The sequence below is a fragment of the Perca flavescens genome, chromosome 8 (genome assembly GCF_004354835.1).
Source record: "Perca flavescens isolate YP-PL-M2 chromosome 8, PFLA_1.0, whole genome shotgun sequence".
In the NCBI taxonomy this organism is placed as follows: domain Eukaryota; kingdom Metazoa; phylum Chordata; class Actinopteri; order Perciformes; family Percidae; genus Perca; species Perca flavescens.
The window spans coordinates 21,039,500-21,066,007 of record NC_041338.1 but is presented as its reverse complement, the minus strand read 5'-3'; the positions used below and the strand labels follow the sequence as shown (position 1 = coordinate 21,066,007).

General features: G+C 39.3%; 1 protein-coding gene across 3 annotated transcripts in view; it reads left to right on the top strand.

Annotated features, from left to right (window-relative positions):
• The first annotated feature begins 3,340 nt into the window (after positions 1–3,340).
• The window catches only part of ano3 (anoctamin 3), a 37,829-nt gene continuing 14,661 nt past the window's right edge, over positions 3,341–26,508 (top strand). Inside the window, exons 1-8 of one of the 3 annotated variants that reach the window (XM_028584761.1) lie at positions 3,341–3,515; positions 17,079–17,285; positions 20,493–20,617; positions 20,784–20,939; positions 21,030–21,130; positions 21,248–21,292; positions 24,942–25,076; positions 25,691–25,797. In XM_028584761.1, coding sequence (XP_028440562.1) covers positions 3,359–3,515; positions 17,079–17,285; positions 20,493–20,617; positions 20,784–20,939; positions 21,030–21,130; positions 21,248–21,292; positions 24,942–25,076; positions 25,691–25,797 — 1,033 coding nt within the window. In that variant the 5' untranslated portion in view covers positions 3,341–3,358. Of the gene's footprint in view, positions 3,516–6,758; positions 6,822–17,078; positions 17,286–20,489; positions 20,618–20,783; positions 20,940–21,029; positions 21,131–21,247; positions 21,293–24,941; positions 25,077–25,690; positions 25,798–26,508 lie in introns of those variants that run through there. The other 2 variants (XM_028584760.1, XM_028584762.1) reach the window with 2 other exon arrangements.

Below are 26,508 nucleotides of genomic sequence, written 5' to 3'. Positions count from 1 at the left end.
TCATTAATTAAAATAAAATTTACATCGCAATTCTTTGGTGTGTGGCGTTCATTTTACCATTGACATGTCAGGAAAGAACATTGTAATCTTGTGCTGAAACATCTCAGTCACAGACTGGAGAAATGAGAGCGTGAATGTTTTCTAGGGAAATCTAGCAAACATGTCCAGCGACATTCAGTTTAATGAGCTCTCTAATGCATGAATGCCGGGGCTTTTATTAGCTCTTCTAAATCACCACTGCCCCAGGCAAAGATGAAAATGGCAAAAACTGTGGTTATGTCCTGATAGCTAATGGGACAGTGTTTTCATCTGTGCTGAGCCATGTGGGTAATGTTCAGTGTTGCGCAGAGACTCTGAGAGGGAGCAAATTGTGACGTGGTGACTCTGCTGGAAGCTGGGTCAAGTGTTACCATCATATAATCATCAAGCGTTGAAGCTGGTTTTGATCCTTCAGTTTGTGCCCCATCAGTTACCCCATGTTTTCGGGTCAATCCTCAGTGACTAGTGCACATAAAGCAGAGATCTCAAAGAAATTGTTTCAAAAAGAGTGCATCCCCGTGGACTAATAGAAGAGTTTTGTGTGAAGAAAATTGAGAAAATCTTATTTTAAAAACTAATTTGTAGATTTTTGAAATTGTCTTTCTCTGTCTACCTTTTCACTTTAGACAGAGAAACTTAAAATAAGTTTTGTGTACATTAGATACTTATTTAGGAAAACAATATTCACTTAAATTTTCTAGCTGCAGAAAATATAGTCTCTAGCAAGTAGCAACCACAAGATCTTTTTTTGGAATCGTCAAATTTTGCATGCTGTTTTTACAATGATGGCCATTGTTTAGAATTGTGTTTTTTGCTTCTTATTGCAGTTTGGCATATCTCAACATTTATTTCACCTGAAAGAAGCCAACATTTTATCTGCGCACATTGGATTAGGAGACAAGAGTGTTGTGATTTTATGGAGACATTTATGTGGCCTTAAATGATCACTGCTGATCAATGTAAGCTGTTTAAGTGATGTAAGGCACACAGACCAGGTTGGAGTAGCCATCATGTAATGGAAAATGGCAGCATAAATGCTCTGCAGACTGGATATACACCCCCTCTAGCTTATGTATTAAGTTGATAAACACTGATGCTCCTTTTTATTCAATTAACAAGTTGCTGGAGAAGATGTCTACCTGGCTGCACTCAAAATAAATACATTTTCTCATCAGCTGTTGACATTTCCATATTGCAAAGTGTTGGTGTTGGCTTCTGTTATTCCATCTTCTAAGTTTATCAATAAGCCCAAGATGTGTACGTGGCCCTTAACTGCAAAGTTTCAATTTAGTCGTGGTAATTGTATTCGCCAGACAGTCTGGCTGTGGTGCCAATTGTATATGCTTGGATAGGTTGTACCTGTACGTGGTTAATGGCATCACACTTTTCTCAACATCCCATCATACATTCATGATTACTTGAGAGAGGAAATAAGTGACCCGGACTTTGAAATGTATTAGTTTAAATAAATAATCAATGTGCCAGGAAGTACTGGCTCATCAATCGATCTACCTAGAGTCTTTGAAATCCTCAGGACACTATATTACTGCACTTAGACTACACAGCTGTAATGGACAAAGCACTTTTTGGGGAGGGTAATTTCTCCTGACCAGTTGTCCAGAGCTCTGGTAACCTAGACTGCTACATTTCCAAGTAGTCACTATTCAGTTGTTTAGGTAGGGTGTGTTAGATCTGCAGTAATCTCTGTTAATGGTGTATGTCAGTGAAGCCTGCAGGGAGGTTAAACTCTACTTTCACACAAACCTATTGTTTCATTTGTAACACTATCTATTCTTGCAGGCTTAAGTTACATAGCCCTTTGGTAATAATTGCTGTTGCTGTAACAAAGTAAACCATACATCTTTAAAATTTAGTATTCAATAATGTACTGCACACACCAGCATGTCTGTCAGCCATGTGTTGTGTTGTTTTCTCGTGGGCTCATTTGAGAAGAGATGCTGAAGGGAGATGTCGCTGTTAAAACCTGTGGAGAATAACTTCTGAGATGTAAAGTACCTCTGAATGTCTCTGAGTCATGTTGTGTGGACTCTTAGTGCAGCCCTTCGGCCTTTCCTGTTGGTCATAATGAAGCCTAATGCACACATGAGGGAGGGAGCCCACATAAGCACACATGAAAATCTCTGACTGTAGATGTTATTTTGCCATTAGAAACAAATTAAAATGCATTATTGTATGCTAACTTGGTTAAGCAAGGCAGTGACCTGTTTAGGTTTCAAAGTAGCCTCCACATTATGTAATAAAGTCATTACAGGCTCAGTGGCTATATGCAAAAATGTATAATGTGCATAAAGCCATTTTTCTTCTCATTGTGCTGATTCTCCTTCCTTCACATTGTTAGAGGTGCATTTAGCCTATAATATTGTGTTGGTTGACAGTTTGTCGTGTATGGAAATGAGCTCAAAATGTACTGCATTTGTTAAAATCTATCCCAATTATCATTATTTTACTTTTGTTAAATAAGAAACAAAAATGAGTCGAGATTTTCAGCTAGTAATGCTGGAAAACAAACTCCATGGTAGGGCAGCTCGATTATGGATTATGGAAATAATCCCATAATCACAATTATTTTGGTCAGTATTGAAATCTTGAGTATTTAGCACGATTACTCATTGACTTTTGGAAAGATGCTGCATTTATTGACTTTAAAAAAACAGTTAAATAGATCAACAGTGAAAAGACCTTGATACTGTGAAATTTCCCTTAATTCTTTTCCTGTTTTTCATTCAGAACACAAGACAAAATAAGAGTTTACTTGCAAAACGTAATGTGCAAAATTATTGTTTTGCTTGATTACATTGTTTTTTTTCCAGAAATCAATCAAATGTGCCCTAAACAGTTTAATTTATTAAGATTAGGTGTCTAGTTAGCCTATATTTTTCATCACATTTCTGTCAGTTTAACTGTTAACTGGTTTTAATAAAAAATCTAACCCGATGAGATGAGTTACACGCAGTTGGTTTTGGAAAGCCAGAGGCCTTATTGTTCCCCATTAGTTTCAAGTATCAGAGTGTAAAAAAGAATTTTAAAGATGCGTTTAAAAATGTATGAGGGCAGTAACGCGAGCGGGCTAAGTAAGGAGCTGGACTGCTGTGATCACCTTCAAATTTTACTGATCTGAACATTGAAGCTATTCCATTTTCCCTCTGATAACCTAAGAAACTGGCATCATGGTTTGAGTATGTGACATTCAAGATAAAAGAAATGATAAATATTCTTTAATAATATGATATCAGTACTTATACTCACACTTTGATCACTTTGTGTACGTTTAATAGGATCATGTCTTCAGGACAACTGTATGTTCCTGCCCCTGCTGGAGAGTCGGGCCTCCAGCTCCTCTGGCGCCAACAAGCATGTTCCAACCAATCCCATCAGCCATTCAGTGTCCTGGAGCTCCTCTTGGGCCAACAGTTGCTACTCTGGAGACACAGAGACAGACAGCGACCAACTCTCCTGTAAGTTTGCCAGAAGCACTTGTGACTAAAGCTTTTTAAATGCATTACATCCATCTGAGATCTGCCCATACTTGCTGGGAAAATTTCCGTGCACTTAATGTGTATATAAAGTATGATGTTAATACTGAGAATTTAAGCTAATTCCTTAATGAATATGGACCATGCACAGTCTGCCCTTGATCTATTAGTCAATTAGTTAAATGAAATTGGCAAAAGTTTTGACCCTCAATTTCTCATTAAAGCCATTTATCAAGCACCAAACACAAATATTTTCTGGTTCCAGCTTCTCAAATGTGAGGATCCACTGCTGTTGTTGGACCACAGTTGTACCACTGTACATTAAATATCTTTTTAGTTTTAAACTTTTTGTCAGACAAAACAAGCAGTTGAAAGACGTCAACTTGGACGATTGGAATTTTGAATTATTTCCTGAAATATTATAGACTAGATCATTTATTGATTAATCAAAAGCATAATTGACATAATAATTGATCATGAAAATATTATGTTGCAGTTTAGACCCTAAGTTAAACTGTTTGCTCTGAACTTTTGAAATAACTTCATCAGCAGATCCCTCAGCTGCGAAGCCTCAGAGCAAGACATCAGTGATTCAGTTGTATGTGTAGATGTAGACGTTTGAGGTCTTTGTCATTCAGGAGCCTCTTGAGCAAGTGGGGACTTCTTTGATTCTTTGAACACAGAACCTTTCTATGCAACGAGAAATCTGTTGAATACTTGGAAAGGTACAGCTTTGATTGTTTCTGAATGTGATTAAATATCTCTCCCTTCATGTAACACAGATTTGGGGCATTTTGTTTGGAGTCTGCAAGACCTGAATCTTGCCAAAAGTAGTTCATGATTGTTAATTTACATGCATGGCTGAGGTGAATAATGCAAAAACCCTTTGTGGTTCTAAGTCGGAGCTGAGTGCTGACAGCTCATCTTTTTAAGCACAAGGTGGCAGTATTTTATTTATCCAAACACCTTTCTCCCTCTGCAGAGCAGCCATCTGACCTACATCTCTCAACTAACAGGCAGGAATGGAAGAGATAACATTTTAAATGGGACTGACCGTATAAGAGCTGCTTACTTATTTATTTATAGACCCAGTGGAAAAAATGCATTTGCCTGGTAGTTCAATGACATATTATAGGGGTTGGCACGCACAGCCCTGCCACCAGTCCTCAATAAACATCACACCAGTAGGAGGAGTAGAGGCGTGCTGAGCTGCAAGAAAGCAGATGGTATTTGCATCTATGACAGATGCCAGACTACTCCCCAGAATACCAGCGCAGACAGAGATTGACACACAAAAGTAGGACCACAGACCAATCTGCAACTTGTGTTATTGTGACCCTTTGAAGACTGACTAGGTCACAGCAGTCACTTCAGTGTCTGCTCATAAACAACACAGGGCTTTTCCCCTCATGGGTTTCAGATCATAATTGGAGGCCTGCTGGTCTGTAACTCTGTGTGGTTGACATAGAGATAAGACCAGTGACCTTGCAGATAAACCACGATAAGATCTCTGTTTGGTTCATACTGTGCAATTGAAGACCTAAGGCAAAGTGATAAGGAAACACTCGTTGTTTTGACTACATATTCTCACTAGGTGCAGGTTTAGATACCACATACATTGACTGTGTGATTAATAATAAAATGCCCACTGTTGATAAATGTTAAAAGCTGTGAAAACAACAGTGATGTGAAGGGGATAACGGAGACACATCAGGTCACTAGAGTTAACATCACTAAAATAAAGAAAGAAACCACAAATGAAAACAAGCTGATAAGAGAAAGAAAGGCAGAGTGGTATAGCAGAGAAATATCTTAAGTTTTTTTTTTTTTTTATGAAACTAAATATATGATTGTATACATGTACTGTCCCACATCTATAACCTACAAAAACTCTCAATAACCAATTACAATTTCTTCATCATTTTAGCTGAGTCCCTATGTTGTGCAATAAAGCTAGCATTACATTACCAGTTTTAACATTAGACTATCAAACTATACTACAGAAGGACTCTGATGAAGATGTAACCTTACATCGAAACGTTAGTCACTGTTACGCACCTTAGGAAGCACATTTTTTTTTTATTTTATACTGTTGTGTCCTGCCTTGGTTGCACCAGATTGTTGTGGTCTGCAGAAGCGCAGAGAGCTCTTCTTTTTACTACCGTAGCCATTTGTATCACCCTGCTCAGTTTTTATGACTGATATTGTAGCTTATAACATTTGTTCCTTAAGAGGGATCCCCTCTGCCACTTCAGCAGCAGTGTGTCAGCACAGCTGAGCTGTGAACTTAAAGCTATATTATTGATTGTTTTGAGTTTTTTCTCACAGCCTCACTGTCTTTAATGCCTGCCAAAGCAAATGGTCCAGCCTTGAAAACGTCAAATGGTCCATATCCCCTTTAATGATGTTTTGGTCTTTTTCTTCTGCATAAAGTTACAGTTAACAACACTAGATATTGTAATCTGTGTTTTATGTTGAAGTTTGTGAAAATCTGACGGCCCTTGTGCATGTGAAATCCTTTTGATTTGTTATTGTTGCAATAATGCATAGTATATAAAAAGGCTTTTTTTTTTATTAAAAAAAAAAAAGTTAGTGTAGTGTCTGAAATGTGAAGGTGCCATTGCATTATCCTTCCAATTGTTTTCAACCACTGACTCTGACTCTGAGAGTTATCTCTTCCATTGCTGCCTGTTAGTTGAGAGATGTATGTCAGATGGCTGCTCTGCAGAGGGAGCGAGGTGTTTGGATAAATATATTTTATATTTTTTAGTTAGCTCTGTAGCCGAACTGTTTTCTTCCTCGTTGATAGTTCATTAGACTACGTGATGCCATAGGGTAGAAGCAGCTTTCTGCACGGGCAATAAGAGGAAGAGGATGATTGATGACCGAATCAATACCTGTCCTTGTCGGTCCATTTGAGATCTGCTGCCCCTGGCAATTTCCCGCAGCTTATTTGGAGTCAGTAAATCAGGACAGAGGGGGACGTGTCCATCTCAGGATCTCCCCTACCGCACGTCACCATGACAACAGACGTGGATGGTGGTTGGGAGCGGGGGGGGGGGGGGAGCATGCGGAGCTTAGACAGGTGTTGCTGGGGTTTGCGCATCGCTCGTGAGATCGTTTGGCAGTATGGGAGCTGCGAGAACACCCACGCAACCCCACCATAGTTTCCCATGTATTCTGCAGTTTTTCTTTTCGTAATACGGAATTCAATTAACGCTGGAAACCAACTGAACGTCGCAATGGTGCACCACTCGGGCTCCATCCAGTCCTTCAAGCAGCAGAAAGGTTGGTCACTCATGTGATTATTTCGCGTCCGTTATTTCTTTGAGCTGAGTGTGATGTGTGTTGACTTTTCTTCTCTAGTTAAATAGTTTTTGATGTTAAATGGTACTCCGAGGTATCGGACCCTCTACTTGCTGTAAGTGTGACGCAGAGTTGGAGGTCTTATTGCTGCCTCCTCTTGGTATGAAGCCTGTTTATGGACATTGTGCGCTCTGATATTTTATCCACTATTCATCTAGGTCATTATTTGTTAAGCTGGAGGCTACATAGATCCAATGGACGTTAATATTAATAAGTAACACCTTAAAAATGACTACATTTATAAAATCATTTTTTAATTTAAACCATGTATGTTATAGCTAATGGTTGCCGTAAATGCTGCACATAGCCTACTTGACAGACTTCACAAACGAGGAATTGCAGATCTTGAAAAGGTTGTTTTAGTATCACTTGAACTTGTCTGTATTAGCAGTCGTGTCAGCTCTCAGGGATCTGCTTAAACATTCTCAGCCTTACAAGTGGGCTAGTATAAGCAGTGATTGCATTCTATTGTGCATGTGCTGTAAGGAAAGATACAAACTGTTCAAATCTATTCAGGAGGATGCAGAATAGTTTGTGCTAAAGGGTAAGGTCCAAGAGTAGCTGCACTTAGGCTTTGACAGTAATCCAAAAAATAAGTAAGAGTTCAAGCGGTCAGATTCAGCAGGTTGAAAAAGCAATAAGAGACATCCAGTTCAAAATCTTTGCGTTTTGAACTGACAATAACCAGATTATGGATCAAACTGTACAGTGAAAGAAAGATAATTGGTCTCTACACATTGGAGCAAATCCTTAAAATCTATAAATAACTACTTATCAAGACATCAATCTGTCTTCCATTCCAGCTTGATTTCACTGCTGCGGTCCAGTATTGATTCTAAACCCTAAGAGAGGCTCTTTAGAGAACACTATAGTGATTATTTAATACTTTGTGTTAATTATTAATGTGCTGACTGTCTAAATTTAGAAAAATGGTGGCGAAACTTCTTGTTTTCATGCTGACACTGGCTTATGGGGATCAATGAGCTCTTTTTTTTGAGGTAGGCTACCGGTCTGAGGAGGATGAAAGGGTCTATCCCCTGGCTCCTGATGAGAGGATGCTGAGCTGAGCAGCTAGAAAGTTCATGAGTGAGGGATGCCCTGCTGAAGAGGGTGTTAGCTTATCTGCTGTAGCTCATGTTTCTTTGCTGGTTTGAAGTGTGTAAACAAGCTGAATGACTTATTACACTTAGGGTTTTTTACACTGACAAGAAGCTTTTCTTCTTCTACCATGACCTTATTGCACAAAATAGACGGACCACATGAATCCATAATAGTTCATTTGGAATGTTTATGATCATTTGAATTGTGTTCCATGCAGTAATTCTTTCTTTTCTTTATAGTTTAAACATTATATATGACAGAGTGAACCACTTCTTGGATTTCAGTGCAGGTACAAACAGGAAACGCATAGCACAACATGACATCAGATTAAGATTGGACTACAGGCCCTAGGCCCACTCAATATTTCAGTGATTGCTAAGTGCACCATTAAATTGAAGGCAAAGGGGGCGAATGTAGCTTTGTGTTCTGGTCACAAGAGGTGAAAAGCTTTTCAAGCATTGCTGGAGCCAAGCCAGCTCTCTTCTAAACTGCAGGTGAGAAAACGTAGTAAAAAAAAAAAAAGGGACTGATTATGAAAGAAAATATAAGATGAGGGTATAAATGTTTCTTTTCTTGCTGCCTTGATAAAAAAATATCACTCAGTTGGTAAAAATTAGAAATACAGCTCCATTTGGACAAAGATGACTCACAACCATCTGATTACTTTCCAGGATTTGAGTGAATTTCAAATCTTCTTTGGCAGAACAATTGTTGTTGAAACTTATTGATACACTGAACACTCAACATTTGCTAGAAAGTATTTTCTTTAAGCGTATTGAGATTTAAATGTAAACCAGTTCTACAATTGAATACTTCAGTCTTAAGCAAAGCTTTATTCATGCTTCTACGTCTATTATTCTAAAGCTGTAACGATTAATCGATTAGTCGATTTAAACAAAAATGAATCTGCCACAATTTTGATAATCGATTAATCATCAGAAGTACTTTTTTCGTGGCCGGGTTGACTCAGTGGTAGAGCAGGTGCACATGTACTGAGAGGTTTATGCCTCGACGCAGAGGTCCAGGGTTTCGAATCTGACCTGTGACGATTTCCTGCATGTCTTCCCCCTCTCTCTCCCCTTTCTCACCTAGTTGTCCTATCAAATAAAGGTGGAAAAGCCCAAATAATAATCTTAAAAAAAGAAAAGTACTTTTTTCAAGCAAAAGTGCCTAACAGTTGGTGGTTCCAGGTTCTCAAATGTGAGAATTTGCTGCTGTTTTTCTTGGTCTTAAATGATAGTAGATTGTGATGGGCATTTTCACTGTTTTTTTGGTGTTTTATGGAATTAAGTGTTTGGCAGATTGATTGATAAAGAAAAAAAGAATAGTTGCAGGCAGCCCTATCTTATAGTGCTGTAGTTCTGACTTCTTTTATAGTTTCTAAAGAATCAATATTGTTATCAAGCAATATCCTGCTTACCTTCCTTATTTTTGTGTGTGTGTGTGTGTGTGTGTGTGTGTGTGTGTGTGTGTGTGTGTGTGTGTGTGTGTGTGTGTGTGTGTGTGTGTGTGTGTGTGTGTGTGTGTGTGTGTGTGTGTGTGTGTGTGTGTGTGTGTGTGTGTGTGTGTGTGTGTGTGTGTGTGTGTGTGTGTGTGTGTGTGTGTGTGTGTGTGTGTGTGTGTGTGCCTTTGGTTGTACAGTCCTAAGCAGGCCACCTGTCCTCTTATGCAAGCAGGCAGATGGTTTTATAGATACAGACAATAATTTCAGGGCAGATTTGGGGAGAGCACATGTACAGTATCATCTGTGATTTAAACAGGCCACTGTAGAATATAAGGCAGACATCAGTTTTATGGAAGTTAGAATGCCAGGTAGACAAAGAGATTACAAAATGACAAAACAAAGAGACTGTTTTGTTCTGCATGTGTGCGTATGGTGTCGCAGTTACTAACTTTAACACTTCACAGTCTTTAAAATCAGCAGTTGGTTTGTTGCTAGGTTATGAGAACAATACAGGCAGAAGTTCTGCCAGAGCCCAAAGTTATTATATAGTTCAATCCCATTTGCAAAACGCACGGATTTTGGTGGAGCAAAATGCTTGTGTTTACTAAAGACAGTGCAGTTCATATGCATTCCCTGCTGAGGTGTGTACGCAGGGACACAGCAGAGGCTTTGTGGAAAATCCTATGACGTAGTATAGAAAACACAAGCAATCAGGGGACATAAGAAGATAGTAAATGAGCGGGGGGAATTAATCTGCTCAAATGATGCAACCCAGAAGTTGTGCCAGTATTGTATAATAAGGTCCTGAACCGTTTAAACCAGTGGTAAAACAAGCCAGCTGCTCTGAGGTGTGTTCACGGTCAGGCCGTCGGCTCAGCTGCACGTGATAGACAGACGACAACTACCAACGGTGTCTGTGGAGCAAATTATTTAGCTATTTGGTTTTCTCGTTTTTTTTCTTTTGATATTAAAGTTTAGTTTGTGTTATTTAGTGTCCAAAAATCACAATTACTTCCACTGTTATTCAACGTTATAAAAAATAAAACAGAAAAATGGCCAAGGGGGTAAATATGATTTATTGTCACTACATAAAAATATGTTTTTCTACGCTATTTGTTTAAAAATGGCTAGCTCCTGTAATTAGATGCTGCAATGTTTTAGTTTCAGGTCAAGTCAATAAGCTGTTGTGTGATATTAACACTGTATCCATTAGCTACAATATATCGTTTGTGTCATTATGGTTACTGAAGTCGACTTAAGTCAATAGCTTGTGTAACTAAACGACAAACATTGAAACATTGACAAAGGATTTAAACATTTAAAAGCTGTATGTAGCAATTCTTGTGAATTTTTATGTTAAATTATTCGGATTGAATACGTTTTTGTTTGTTGAAAAATAAGACTTTGTGCATACTATCACAGGTAGTGCAAAGGTCAGAAATGGACTAATTCGATATATTGTGGCTTTAAAAATAAATGTGTTAGTGACTTCTTGTTGTGGGGCATTTCAGAAAATACTGTTACTTTATTTCTCCCTGTTCTAAATAGAAAATCTAATTATAGCAAATATTCTCCGTGAAATCTAAAGCTTAAAACCTGCAGTCACAGTATTAGAGTTGCTGCATTCCAGTTTTTGAAATAGTTTTGAGTATACTGTTATGTTTCTGAATGGAAATTTCTTATGTTTTCTGTTTTCACTATAGTATATTTAGCTCACCCTTTGTTTCTACCAATCCATGTCAGATTTTGTTAGAGGAACTCACAAAAGTGTTTGTATTTCAACATTTTGAGATTAATTTTACATTCCCTGGATGGTGAAGCATTCATGCGATCGCAGTGTTTCCCAGAGGTTGAGAATTTACTTGCGGTGGTGTGTGGGGCAGGATTTGACGGCGCCACAGCCATGTTTCCACAAAAACACAGCAGTCTCTGAACTCACGTTGGGAGTTTCGTTGAAGTTGGATGTAGTCCAGTTTGTTGTCTAATGAGCGGACATTTGCAAGGATGGAGGATGGATGGGACAGGTGTCTGGCTAGCGTTAGCTTTCCACCTAGCTCGAACTCCTGCCCTCGTTTCGCGTTTCCGCTTTCTCGCACACCTCTTTTGATGTCCCCTTCCCCGGCTAGCGGCATCAAGCGACACCGCAGGCTGAGGTGCTGGTCTGCCTAAGGCAAAGCTTGCGTAGTGTGTCGAGTATTGCGTCTGTAATAAAGTTTCCTGGATATTCTCCGATCTGTACCAATGTATCCCGGTGGTACACATGTGTGGTAGTTTGAATGCACATAATTGCAAGGTTGCTGCTGAAAAAGTCTTTGCCGGACAAACATTTTACATTCTACTGCAGCAGCTGCTCCGGCCGCCATCATCCGCAACTGTTTCTCGCTGTATTGCAGCTTGTACAAGTAGCCACGAGCATCGGATTTGCGCACCAGATCTTCAAAATAGCCTTCTGCTATATCATCTTCAAAACTGCCTTCTGCCATCGTGGTTAGCTTACTAAAGTATAAATTAATTACTCACCTGTTAGCTATAGCTCCAAGATGGCTGACACTATTTGGAAATTCTAGGAGTGAGGTCCCACCCTCTATGGGCGGGTTGAAAACATGTGGAACTAGCTGCTACTGGCTGTAGTCTATAGCTTCTGGCCAAAAAAGCCTCCGATGACGCAAAGAGATTTTTTTCCAGACACTCAATACAGAGATCTTTCGTCTCAGGGGGACATGAGAGAGGGAAGCACGGTCATTCGAAAATACTACCGGGTTTCTACTGATACAAAGCTTAATGCTAATCGGTGAAGTATCCTTTAATCCTATTGCAAGACTACCAGCAACATGCTACTACTAACGTAACAATAGACTCTCTGAGCAAGTGCAACGTTGACGCTGTCATGCATGCACGCAACTTCACGAGGGGGAGAGGCTGGAGGCAGCTGGTCTGTGTGTGCTGTAAAAAAAATACACCGTTGTTTGGAAAGAAAATTTTATTTTGATTGTATCTACCTGGGCGGGTCTCAGTTTACCTGTGTGGCACCAAGTAGCACCTATGGGAAACACTGCGATCGTTACCAGAGATCACTTATTTCATACTCGTACTGTGCCTGGAATACTCACCATGTAACATAAGATATAAGCTGAATATTCAGTGGCTGCTTATGATACAGTTCTAAATACTCCATGTGAACTCCACTCCATCTATGTGTTGTTTGATATGGTGCCAGGCGGAGGATGAAACACACTCTAATTGCTTAGAGAAGGTTTCTGGAGGCGAGGCTGCTGGCCTGCCTCAGTCCTGCCTCCTCCTGATAATTTTTGTAAACGCATCGCAGCAGTGTTTTGGACGTGTGTGTTATACCTTTCTTCTTTTCCCAGTCTTTTATAGCAGGGATCCCCTGAAATGCACTCTGTAAGGGTGAGGCAATAATGATGTTTGTTGTGCTTAAAAAGGTCCTGATCTTCCTCAGTTGAAAGCTGTGACACTGAAAGTGCTATGAGCTGAACATGGATGAATTATTGAAGGTATAGAATGAGGAAACACAGAGGCATGATGGGAAACAGCCCACTGACCTCAATTCTGTGTTTGCTACTTTGTGCAACATCCTTGCAAATAATGTCTTGATTCTTAAGTTTCTGCACAGTTGTCTCATGGTGATCATGGACAAAAGAAAATTACTAAAAGCAAAAGTAACATTTATTTTTCACACATATTGGACAGTTTTACCAAATTTTCACGCCATTGTTTTGCTTAATCTGGTATATAACCCCTTGCAATTGATCATAAAATCTTTGATTTTAAATTAAATGCTTACTTTTTATGACAGAAATATTTAAGAGGAGTATAACGAACGAATAAACACAACCTCCTTTTTCGCCGTTTGTTACAAGCAGCAACATTTTTAGGTGTTTAGTGTGCAGTCACTGTGGTATATCCACACACATGCACAGACCAAAAAAATCATTTTAATCTCCCATCACAAGACCGTCATGGACAAGCTGCAGGAGAGATTCAAATCCCGGATCACGACCTCTCCTGAATCTCGTCCAGCATGAGTGGGTGTTTGTGAGAGCACACACAGGGATTGTCATCAAGGCCCTGTGTCATGCTGATGCAGAGAAAACTCTGAGGTGGTTTTCTCTATCAACACCTCACGGTGAGCATCCACTCCCTGTGCCTCTTGATCTGTTTATTTTTTATTTTTTTTATTCCTCTCCTGCGTCCCTCCTCTCTGTGCACAACTCACAGTAACAGTCCACGGACTCCATACCAAGTGGCACACATACATGCAAATGCAGTCCACACACACACACACACCCACACACACACACAGGATTAACTTTCTCCTGATGAACCAGTTTTAGCCAGTGCACAGCGAGATTAAACACAGGATTTCACATTAGATGAACCCTTTATATACTTATCTAGACTTATACAATGCAATGTCTGGGCAATAATTGTCAGATAACCATTATTATATATTTAATATCCACAGAGGCTAAAGGGATTTGACCACTATTATTTTTTTTCATCTACACATGCTCTGAATATTTAATTGAAAGCAAAAAACACCTACACTTTCCAATTTGTGGGTCTATTTAAAAATTTGAGAGTCATTTGGGACCAATCCTCACCCTTACAGGCCCATTAGCTCGCTCTGCTGTGATGTATCATCTCAGACATGTTGAGCCTTGCCGATGTCTGTTGGAATTATCTAGACTAGCTATACCTTTTTGATAATATATATACAGCAGCCATTTTGTATTGATTAGCCTAATGGAGAGAAAAGTGGGCAGGTATATGCAACCACTCTTCAGACAAATCCACAGAGACTGTGAAATGATGGCACTTTAGGCTTCTGGCATCTTGACTGGAAGCTCACAGCTCACACTGATTTACCAGCCAGTCATAAAGCATGTTGTTGCTGTGTTTCCTGCTGAGAGAAACAAACCTTGCTCACTGGACCATATAATCTCTGATTTGTGAAATGGAATTGCAGATGTAATTGGCACAGTATGGCTATTTAATGATAGCTTGACAACCTGCTCAATATTGATTGGATTTAATGAAATTGATTGAAATATTAAAAGCAACAAAGGGGAACTGAATGCTTGTGTACACTGTAGAAATAATGAAAGCACTGAGAAATCAGGCTTTGTTGTTAGCCTAAAGACAGATTAACTTTCTGACACGCACAAATAGATCCATTTAAAGTTTACTCTTGTCGCATTTTACGCATTCTCATTGTACAGCTTTTTCATTCATTTCATAACTGTGGGGCTGCACAGGAAATAAACAACGTGATCAGTGGTTCCCCTGGGCCCTCAAGCTCACATCTTAAACTGACTCCCTTCTCACCCGACAGCACTGGGGAATCCCAGTGGGATCAATTTCATGAGTGTGGACTCTCAGGATGCAGAGAGTGAATTACCAATGCAGCTGTTTCAGGAAGGTTACTGGGAGAATTCCTCACTGGAGGGAGAAGTAAGTCCCGTTCCCATTTGAAAGAGAAGTGCCTTCATTTCATGAATAAACGTCAGGAGCTGCAGAGGGAGTGCTGCTGCCTGGTGTGAAGGTCGGGCACAATTGCTGGACGTTCATTATAGTTATTAACCTCTTGAGGTTCTCTTCACAATTCATCCTTACAGTATTGTTGAAATAGTCATTCAACAATCTGTCAGCCCCATTATCACCATATTGCTCTTTTATTACTGAAATAACCTTGAAAATGACCTCTGCTGGGCTACGTAACGGTACACATGAATGCTGTATCTTTGGTAAATTGGTTGCAGCGCTAGCGACTGATGTATGTAAATGTTGTGGTGTACCATCATGTGGCTTGTCTTGAGGTATTGAGCTGTGTGATGATGGAGGGGGAGCGCTGAGGGTTTTAATGCACTCCACTATGAAGGACAGACATTGCCGCTGTAGCCCATAAAATGCCGCTGTAGCCCATAAAATGGATGGACCAGTTGGTGACTGAAGTGATTTCTCCCGCCCTCCCTTCTTTCCCCACTCGCTCCCTTGTTGTCAGTGCATGCACTCGATCTACTAAGTATTATAAATAGGTTTGCATTTTATTTTTCTCGCTTCTTTTTGTTATTGGACATTTATAAAAAAAAAAAAAGCAACTCTTGTTTGTTGTTATATTTTGCAAGATAAGATGAGATATGATGTGATAGAAATAATACAATGAAAAATCCAGCCAACAAACTCCAAAAACAAAACAATAAAAGCAGTAATTTTAGGAAAACATGCCCCTAGCAGCTTTAACCAACCAAATAGACCTAACAGTTCTGGGTTCATGTAGAGTTTACTTTAGGAAGTTACTAACATTCTTACTGCCTAACTATGCATTAAAAATATAATGTAGCTACTGTATAAATATATAAATATTTATGGGGTGTTGCATTAGTGCACAAGTACTGAAGTTGCACTTGCATTAGATTATACGCTTCACTTAAGGGATACTCCAGTGATTTAGTGTTTCACTTTCATAAAGTTGGCAGACTCACAAGAGACAGATTTTCAAAAGAATGGTAAAAATGAATGTGGCAGAGGCTGATGCATCATGTCTTTTAGTCCCTAGTATGGGCCAAGCTCCAGCCCTCCCTGCCTGATTAATGGCCATGGGACATTTTTCAAACTTAAGAGCCTATCCAGATATCGTGATATGAGACTAGATTTTGTCTTAGATTTTGGATATTGTAATATCGTAATATGGCATACGTGTTGTTATTTCCTGGATTTAAAGGCTGCATTACAGTAAAGTGATGTCATTTTATGAACTTAGCAGACTGTTGTAACTGTTCTATTATTTTCCTTTACCCACTTAGTTATTATACCCACATTACTGATGATTATTTATCAAAAATCTCATTGTGTAAATATTTTGTGAAAGCACCAATAGTCAACACTACAATATCGTTGCGGTATCGATATTGAGGTATTTGGTCAAAGATATTGTGATATTTGATTTTCTCCATATTGCCCAGCCCTTGTTGTCAGAGATAAACCTGAAGACCTTATCATGGTTATTATCTCAGACTGTATGAAGCTCCCTTCAGAGCTGCATTATACAACTGTTTTTACAGGCTGACTATGGCTTAAAATGAACCCGTGGCGTGGAAAGCCCCTTTCATGCTTCCCTATCACTGGCTCATTCATCAGCTGTTTTGACTTGTATTGCCTCATGCATCATACTCCTGCAGATGCAAAGTGCAGCCATAATGACCTGACATTTCTTCCTGACTACTTTGCCAATACCTTCATGGCAATGCCATTAGCTGCTGTAGGTCGCAGCACCACCCCAACCTCCTCTCTATGTAATAAGTTTTTTTTTTTGTATTGACTTCAGTAAGATTTCAGTTTGTGTGTGCGTCCCAGCAGAGCTTCACCAAAGAGCTGAGTCTCATCCAATCCATCCCTTAATGCAAGTGTCTCTCACTAAAATATAAATATTTTTTATCAGAGTAAGCATCCAGTCATATAAACATGATATAAATGTATACATATGTAATAAAAAAAAGTTTAAGATTCATCTTCAGGGTCTGTTATTTTCCTCTCATTTTTTTCTAGAAATATTTAAAGCGACGACTAACAAAATTACCTCCACTCTTCTCCTCTGTCCCTCTCGTCCTCAGGCATGCACACCAGCATCAGCGAGATCCTGAAGGAGAAAAGCCTGAAGCCATCTCGCCGCAGCCTGCCCTGCCTGGCCCAGAGTCAGACTCATCCAATCAACCTCAACCACTTCCTGTCTGTGCCTCTGAGCCCAGAGCCGAAACCAGAAGTTGAGGGTCTGAGTCAGAGCATCAGCACCTCCTGCAGCCTCCTGCGCCCGCAGACAGGTCAGTCTGCTTACTTTGTACTAACGACTTCCGAAACCCATTAGTGGATAAGATGCTTCAGTCATGAGAGAGTGTTTTCAATATGTGTGGATTCTAAAGATTACCGTGGAGGTTTCTGCAGTGGTTGGTCAAAGTAACAAAGACTTGATGAAAAAGAATTTTAACTTTGTAAATTATTTATTATAGCAAATTCTGTGTCAAAGGAAGATCATATTAGGTTTCATACCAATTAGCAGAATTGCCATATACTAAATATCTTTTATTGCCATTAGTTTTGAAATTATTGGCTTGTATTCTTCTATTTTGATGCAAAAATGACTTTTTTTTTTATGTTTCCCTTAGACAAATGTAAAGAATTTGCAGGGTTTTTTCAGATGCACTTGCAAGTTTTGCACATTAATTTGTTCATATGGCCTCCTATGGCTGGCAAATGCTAAATAGCATTAAAGTGTTTTTTTCATGATGTGTTTAAGTTATTGTTATACCTACAAGCAGTAGGCCATTTGAGGTGGGATTTACGGGGATGCTATCCCCCTTGTTAGCAAAATTACCAAAATGCATGCCCCTTAACCTGCCATCCCCCCTCTCCATCCCCTAGTAGAAGAGAGCGTGCAGGGGCAGAGGTGTAGTTTAATTTGTTAGTCTAGTCTGCCGGACTCATTAATCCTTTATCTGACTAAGGTTTGTGCAAAATAGAATCTATGGCCCCGACCATGGCTCTGTAGCCTAATTGGATTTGTAATTGCAACTTTTTCTCTGATCTATAGTAGTCTCTAAACTATATAAAAAATACAAAGACCTTTCACAGCAAATCCACATAATTTCTGTGATGCAAACTTTGATTTCTGTGCATCTTATGTACTGGTTACTGCTAATGTTATACTCGACAGGAACAGAGTTGGTTGCTACACAGATTTTCATGTTAGTGATGTTTTATGTGAGTGCACAATATTGATTGAGCAGAATGTGATAATGCTACAGCGCATTTAAAAAAAAACAGTCACATGTGTCTTGTGCACTTACAGAGGCAGTGAGATAGTGTTGGAAAAGCTGTTGCAAGGAAACAATATATCACAGTATGAACTGGTAAAAATGCAAATGCCTGTTGGAGAGGGGAATTTATTCAGGGGAATTTATTCAGTCTTAACATCTTCAAGAATCTTCAGAGGCCATTGACAATGAGGGCTCAAGCACATGCAGCACTTCAACATGTTGGTATGTGTCATGACCTGGCTCAAAGGCATAACAAAATGTGGAGAACATACCTGTTTGCTCAGTTAAATCAAATGTATTTAAATAAACAAAGGTAAATGTGCTATCAGTTTATCAGTAATGTGTGTAGTGTATGGATGTGTGTAGGTGTAGCAATGTTAGAACGTAAAAGTAACTCAACCCAAAGTCCAAACAAACCAAGCAACCTTGAGGAGGGAGAGAGGAAGAGTGACTGCCCAGGCACTCCTATTTATTTAAATGTGAGCAATCAGTCGATCCAGGTCTCAATCATCAGTCCTTATTAGCCAATCCCCAGATCCCAGCAACCAAAGGGACTTAATAGGTCTTGAGGCCTAGGAGCCGTCACAGTATGTTTGTGACCTTGAGACGCCCTTTGCCCGACCCCTTAGCATTTGCATGCAGTGTGCAAAAGTGAGAAAGGAGATGCAGTTTTAATGCAGATGAGGCAGCACAAGGTGATGTGTTGCTATTTTGGTGAAAAGTGGCTTTTTTGTCGCTAAAAATAGACATCTGATGAAGCGGTCCGTTTTCTCTTGTCCTGAGGAGGGTTCAGACAGAAGGAGAGAGCGAGGACCGACCAAACAGCTTCCCACCTGTGTACACTGACAGATGTGTTTTGATAGGTCTGAACTGAATGTACTGCTGCTGGAGACTTAACCCAAAATGTTTAGTTTTACTGTTATTGTACTCATTTTACAGTAGCCTACAATTATGTAATGCAGCACTTTAAACTGGAGACGCTTTAATAGATTCCCATGGATCTATCAGCGTAAATTCAGACTGCTTTTGGATTCTTTAGCACCCCATGTTGACCAAAGTTCTGAGTCATTTCAGCTTTATTATAATGAAATCATAAAGCAAGCAGCTATGGCGACTTTTCACTATTCTGTAAAGATATTGCAATTTCTAAAGATTATCACTGCTCAGTTGTGATCTTAAAATAGACAGAAGATAAGGATTTTCTCCCAATCCCTGCCTGGATCAGGGAAGATGTAGATTAAAATAAAACTTAAGAAAGAAAGTATAAAAAAGGTCACAGCGATTTTGCTTTCAAACTTAATTCTTTCTGCCCAAGGTCCCATTATGTGCTAACCCACACTAAAAACAACACATTATTGTTTAAGACTTAAACTAAATTAAAATTAACCAATGCAGTTTTTTTCCAGACATATTTGTAATAATAAAAAAATGTTTGTCATTGATATTGTTGGTATAATTAAGATTTCTTACACTTGATTTCAACACAGCAGTATAAAGACATTCTGACTGTAGTCATGCCAAGCTTACTTGATGGTGAAGTAGAGACACATTTGATCAGAGAAATGAGCCAAGCTGTCACACATACCCTGTGAAATGATACATCTTTCTATAGCTATAGGGTGTAAACCATGTAATGCAATTAAATATGCATGTATTAAGAGATTTAGACAGATGGATTGTTATACCCACTAAATCTACTGTCCTCCTCATTGACAGTAAATAACCACATAGCACTGAAAATGGAAAAGCCATATGTTGTGTTACAAAAGAGTTATTTCTTGTCAACTAGGCAGACTTATTGTTTGTGGCAAAGAAAGGCAATCTGATAAGGTTTCAAAACATTGAGCTTCTAGGAAGGGATTTCTTGGTACAGTCTCTATTGTTTGTTTTGCCTCAGAGTGTGGGTTTAACAAAACTTTATTTTGTTTGTTAGTGGGATGCGTAAAGATTCAGGAAGGAAGGAAATGCGATTGGCCCTCTTTCAACATCAGTGCATGGATCTATTAAATTGAATCAAGGTGTTGCTTTCAAGCTGGCGCCCACATTGAAATTACTTGGATTTAACTCTGATCTAATTTCAATGTTGGCAATTGGATTGAGTAAAATATTGACTTGAGCAATGAAAAAAGACTTAATGCAGATAGTATACTTTGTGTGGTGCGTCACCAGTTGAATAACTGTCTTCACTGATCGTGCTTTGTCTGTGTGCAGCAGAGGATGGCAAGGATCAGTACGTGGAGGAGTCAGAGGTGACGTGTGAAACAAAACCAGATGAGTCATTTCCGCTACAAAAGCCTGTCACCCGTGCTAAACTAGAGGCCTGCACAGATTCACTTCAGGTACCACGCTCCCAGTAATCCATAATTATTGCCATTAATTTTCCCAATGTTGCACTGTCTACACAGTAAATTTTGTCATTGACCCTCTAAGAAGCTTCAAACATGATCAGTCCTGTGATTAGCATCCCTGCATCTGAAATTCATATAGGAAATCTTGTTTCTTCAGGGAAAGAAACCAGCTATTTCCTCTGGGCTGTTTTTCCGAGATGGGAAAAAGCGTATTGACTACATCCTGGTTTACAAGAAGTCCAGTCTACAGGTGGAAAAGAGGTGCACCTTTGAAAAGAATTTACGGGCTGAGGGTCTAATGCTGGAGAAGGAGGTACAAATAAAAAAGTTTGGTTTTAGAAGATTGATTTTTTGATTTCTCAACTCAGTTCTCAAAGTCCTGTGTTACTTTTTAATTTGAAAGCCCTCCTTGACGAACAACGACATCATGTTTGTGAAGGTCCATGCTCCTTGGGATACACTTTGCAAATATGCAGAGCAGATGAACATCCGAATGCCTTTCAGGTAACTGTAGTTAGATTAAAAAAAGATTGAGCTTTAAACTCTGGAAAGTGTGATGCTCAGTTTTTCAGTGGCTGGCAACTTCATCCAGTTTTTCTGACTTCTTTTTTATTCTTTAAGGAAAAAATGTTACTTTACGGACTGGAAGAGCAAAACCCTGGGCAGGTAAGTAGATTTAAGGTATTGGATTATTTTTCTCTGTTGCTCTGTGGGGGCAGGAAGCTGGATGCTTCACTGCCTCTAATGAAATTCGTGAGCAGCACAGCTGCAGGGCTTTAGCCATAATGTGAGCTGTGGATTCTGTTTTAACGTTGAAGTTATCAGTCACCTCAGAGAGAAATACCAACAGAGAAAGTTTGAATCAAACAATCATTGTGCTTTTTAAACCCAACCACTGAGTGAATATTAATTAGTCCAGGACTAATCAACCCTTCAAACCGACTGTTACTAAATAAACACTACTGTATGTGTAAGGTCTGGGATTCAATTTTAAATTGTAAAGTCACCCACTGTGTTAGCACTAACTGACTAGTAACAATAACTGAAATGGTTGGAGAATCGTTTGAAAATCATTGATTTAGGGTCAGTTGACTGTTGCAGTGTTTGTTTAAATTAATACAATTAATTTAACTTTTCAAAAAGCACAGCATCTTGCACGTCAGGCATATTGTTGAGAGTACAATACTGTAAACTTGACGGTTCTTTTCTATAAAAAAACTTGTAATATTTCAGTCAAGTAAATGGAGCGGCACAGGCTGATTAGCATACTATTTTTAGAGAGATGCACTCACGCTTTGATGTGATGTTCAAGAGTTGTCCAAGCTCTGCACAGGACTCCAATTTTCCATCTTACTGGAATTCAGATAGAAACAGTCTTAACAACAAATCACTGAAATACTTTTTATAGCAGCATCTTTTGTTTGTTAACATACTGCACGTGTATTTTAATTATGTGTAGTCTACAAACCCTCTTTTGCTTTAAAGTTGCAGTCTCGAATTTCCTGTTTCGTTCCCTTTGGTGCCACCTATGGCGAGAAGCATTAATTGCAAGTGTGTTTTTGAATCTCACTTTCACTTGTTTTTGAATTTTTATCGTCTGTAGTCATCGTTCTCGTCTTTGTTTGTTTGGCCATAGTAACCGTTTACTTGCAACGCTAGCAGATGCTGCGTTCCAGACACAATTTTTAGCCGGTTACGATTTCAAGTCACGACTCACAACTTGGTAGCGTTCCAGGCAAAGTCACGAGCTGATTAGCTAAACGTTGTGCTGTCGGCAGGGATCAGGTTAGGCTACCTAACGTTGACGTTAGCTAGCGCTAGCTGATACTAGCAATTTCTAGTCGGCGACATATTTTGAGCATAATTTAATAAACATAACCTGTAGTAGTACACAATCGTATGTGTATTGTTTTGATTACAATGTGAGGAATTACTTTACGTTGCCTATTTATGTCTATTTATTTCTATTTCTTACCGTTAATCACCGGCGTCTGTACAGCATCAACAGGGGTCGCCATTGTTGTTTATGTGTTTGTGACATCAAAAACCTTAACTGGGAGTACAACAATCTGGTACGAGTTCACGGGTAGTAAGTTTGGGTTAGACTGCCGTTCCAGGGCACTTTCACGGGTAGGAGGTTGTGAAAACACGGGTTACGGGTTGCCTGGAATGCAGCAAGAGATTGGGAAAAACATTAAGCCGATTCACACACAAGTGAGTTGTAGAGCGACTCTCTTGCATTGGCACCACCTACCCTCTCTGGCGGACCAACCACTGCTGGGTGATGGAAAACATGCCACTAACGTGCCACTTCTGATTTTTCCCAGTAATGTCGCCACAGAAACCAAGCTTGAGATTATTACTTCAAAGACCCTAAAAACATATTTTATCAATTGAGATTTTATTAGTGATCTGGGTCCTACATTAACTCAACATTTTCTGTCAAACTTTGAAACTATTTCACAAGAGGAATCTATATATTTTTTGTGCTGCTTGTGCTCCTCTCACTGGTTTGAAGTGGGCAGGACTTAGTTGAAAAAAGGTGATGTCACAAATCTGATGAAGGTTGTGTGCTTTGTTTGTGTCACTTGTTCATTGTCAATCAGATTTGGTGAAGTCACACCCTACAGTCCTTATAAAGCAGATAAGCTGAGTTTATGACTGTTAAAGCTTTAGTGCGTAACTTTTTGATATTAGTGAACGTCCGTTACATTTAAGCCATTGCCAAAATGAGTTGCTACAAAGCTAATTAAGACTATCAGCTACACACAACTCTCTCTGTATTTCTCAGTATGGCTATGTTCAGAAGATTGTGTCGTCCGGTGACTTTCCCACGCAGAAGCTCGAGTAAAAATAATTACCTTTTTCTGACGAGTCCGTCATGTTTTTTTAATCCTCCGTGTTCTCTTTGGCTACTAGCAACTGCGTGGAGGAGGGTTTGGGGCGGTGTGCGATCACGGAAGGCTTGTATCATGTGGATGCACCGACAGTGTTGTTGTCATTACTTTGAATTGAAACTTTGCGACAGACACGCACTATAGCTTTAAAATCTTAATAAAAAAAACCCTAATATGTTTGTCACTCCAGTGATGAGAGGTAACTGAAATGATGTTTGAACCACAGCAATGATGGCAGACATTTATGTGTAAGCATTGGATGAGCCCTTGTAAAGCTTTGAACAGGCAGCAGTTAGTGAAGTGTGATATTACTGGTCATGAAGGACGGCTGGTTTTTATCCATTAAACTGCAAACATGGTGTGACTCATGTTGCTTCCACCCTTTGGCTCTGTTTTGAACAGAGCTTATAAATGTTTTTAACCATGCAGATTGATTTACTATATAAATAAATTACAAATACATGCTGTAGCCAGGTGTTCACAATATGGATTATATTGAATATAGATATTGATAATAGTGTTATTTCACCTTAACATACAGTAACATATGTACATAGTGGTTGTGCTTTGAGGACACACACACACACACACACACACACACACACACACACACACACACCCACACACACACACACACACCGACCGAGCAGACGAAGATCACACAGACAAGAATCACTTGCCCACCTGTCCAACTGAGAACCAAGCACTTTTGAATCTTGTGTGAGAGTGATCTTAGTCATGAATAATGAGGGCTATTATGATTTCCTCAGAGCTCCTGCAGTCTTTTACTAAAAGAAAAATCGACCCGAGTAGTAAATAGGCTTTATGTGTTTACTAATGGTCTGTCACTAACTCACGTCCCTGTAAAGCTGAACAAATGGGCTGTGTGCAGGTGGTGACAGCTCCACTGGGTTGATATCATAACTTTATGTATAATACCTAGCATGTTAGCGTTGACACTGTGAGGATGTTAGCATGTTGGCAGTAGCATTTAGTTTAGTACTAACTGACAGAGCTGCTAGCGTGGCTGTAGACTCGTATTAGTGTTTCTATTTCATAAGTTAATTAAACATTTAAAGGACCTACAATTGAGGAAATCTGTGCATGCCTTCAAACTTGAACTTATCTTAAATTAAAAAAATAGAAATAGAATTATACTTTGAGTGACTCAGGTTCAGGAGTCTCAAGCAACATGAAAATGAAAAACAATAGTCTGCAGCGTGATGTGTGTGTGTGTGTGTGTGTGTGTGTGTGTGTGTGTGTGTGTGTGTGTAAACTTGTTTTTAGTGGTGTGAGGTGATGTGCTTGTCAGGGTTGTGTTAGGGGAAAAAGGTTGAGAGCCACTGTTTCAAATCAATGAAAACAATCTTCATGTTAATCTGTGCTATTAATGCTGTTTTCTCCATGTGTCTGTGCAGCAGGTTTCATTTGAGATGCCGTCAGATAAAAAGTTGGCTTCCCAGAAATCCCATGAAGCTGGATAAAGAGGCCTTGCCTGACTTGGAGGAAAGTGACTGCTACACAGCCCCCTTCAGCAGAGCACGCATGCATCAGTAAGGAGGGCGTGCACACATTCTTTCATGCCACCTCAGAAACTCAGTGTCCCATAATGGCAGCGTCCGTATCAGTAGTGATAGCTGATAGTTATTCCGCTCTGTATCGCTCTGTCCAGGGGAATCGGACTGTTTAATTAAAACAAAGCATCACGATGGCCCATGGCGGGTGTTGACGCAATGTGATTTCTGCCCAGTGCTCTGAATGCCAAGTGAAGAAATTCAATGACATCACATCCATTCATGTCCTGAGCTCTGAATGTGGAATTAGAAACCAGTCTTGTATATTTTATAATTGTGAGTCAGAACCCTCACAATCAAGATAAGCTGATCATAAATAAGATATCGAAATACAACAACAGATGTTCATGAAATGATTAGATTTTTCCCACATTCTTTCCTGTCGTTTCATTTTCATTTTGATGAAACTTGATGAAACTTGAAGCCTTGATGTTTTTTTTAAATAACGATGCTGGAATGAACGCAAATTTTTCACCACAAATTGAATTTTAAAGAGCTTTGCATCGTTTTGTGCTCAGCTCGTTAAATGCTATAACTGGATGATATTGATATATTGTTACATGATGAATAACTGAATGAGTGTGCTGTTACAGCTTCACTATCAACAATAGAGAGACCTTCTTCTCCAATTCCACCAGAAGCAGAATCCTCCATCATGTGCTGCAGCGCACCAAGTATGAGGAAGGAAAATTAAAGATGGGTAAGGCACCACGCTCGCTGTTTTCTCATCTTGCTCCTTACATACTAAACAATATTTCTAGTAGTGCCACATTAGTGTCGAGGGATTTCCATTCTCATTTATATATAATAATGTACAAGTATCCATCATAATCAAGTTCAAGTTCCACTTTATTTATCCTTAGAAAAGGAAATTTGATTTGCAGCAGGATATTCAAAAACACACGCATACACATACATGTGTAAGCAACATTATAAACACAGCACAAGACACACATCAACACCTTCAATAGAGACACCTTCCCCAAAACCAGTGACAAGATCCAATTGGACAGTACACAGGTCAATATGTCATAATGAACAGTAATGAAAATAAGATAATAAATAAGAACATTTCTATATAAAAAATTCAATGATGTCCCTCAAATGAATTCAGGTGCCTAATAGCCACAGGAATAAAAGAATCCCTGGCACGTCTAGTTCTTAACATAGGTAGCCTAAAACGGCGACCCGAGGGGAGCAAATTAAACTCTCCAAAGAGTGGGTGATCAGGGCATTTTAAAATTTGGTTAGCCTTACCCCTGACCCGTCTATCATATATGTGTTGCAGCTGTGATAACTGTACCCCAACCACCTTAGACGCTACATTTACCAGCTTTGTGAGCTTACGCTTATTGGTCATTGGAAGACCACTATACCACACCACAATACAAAATGTCAAGACTGATTCAAT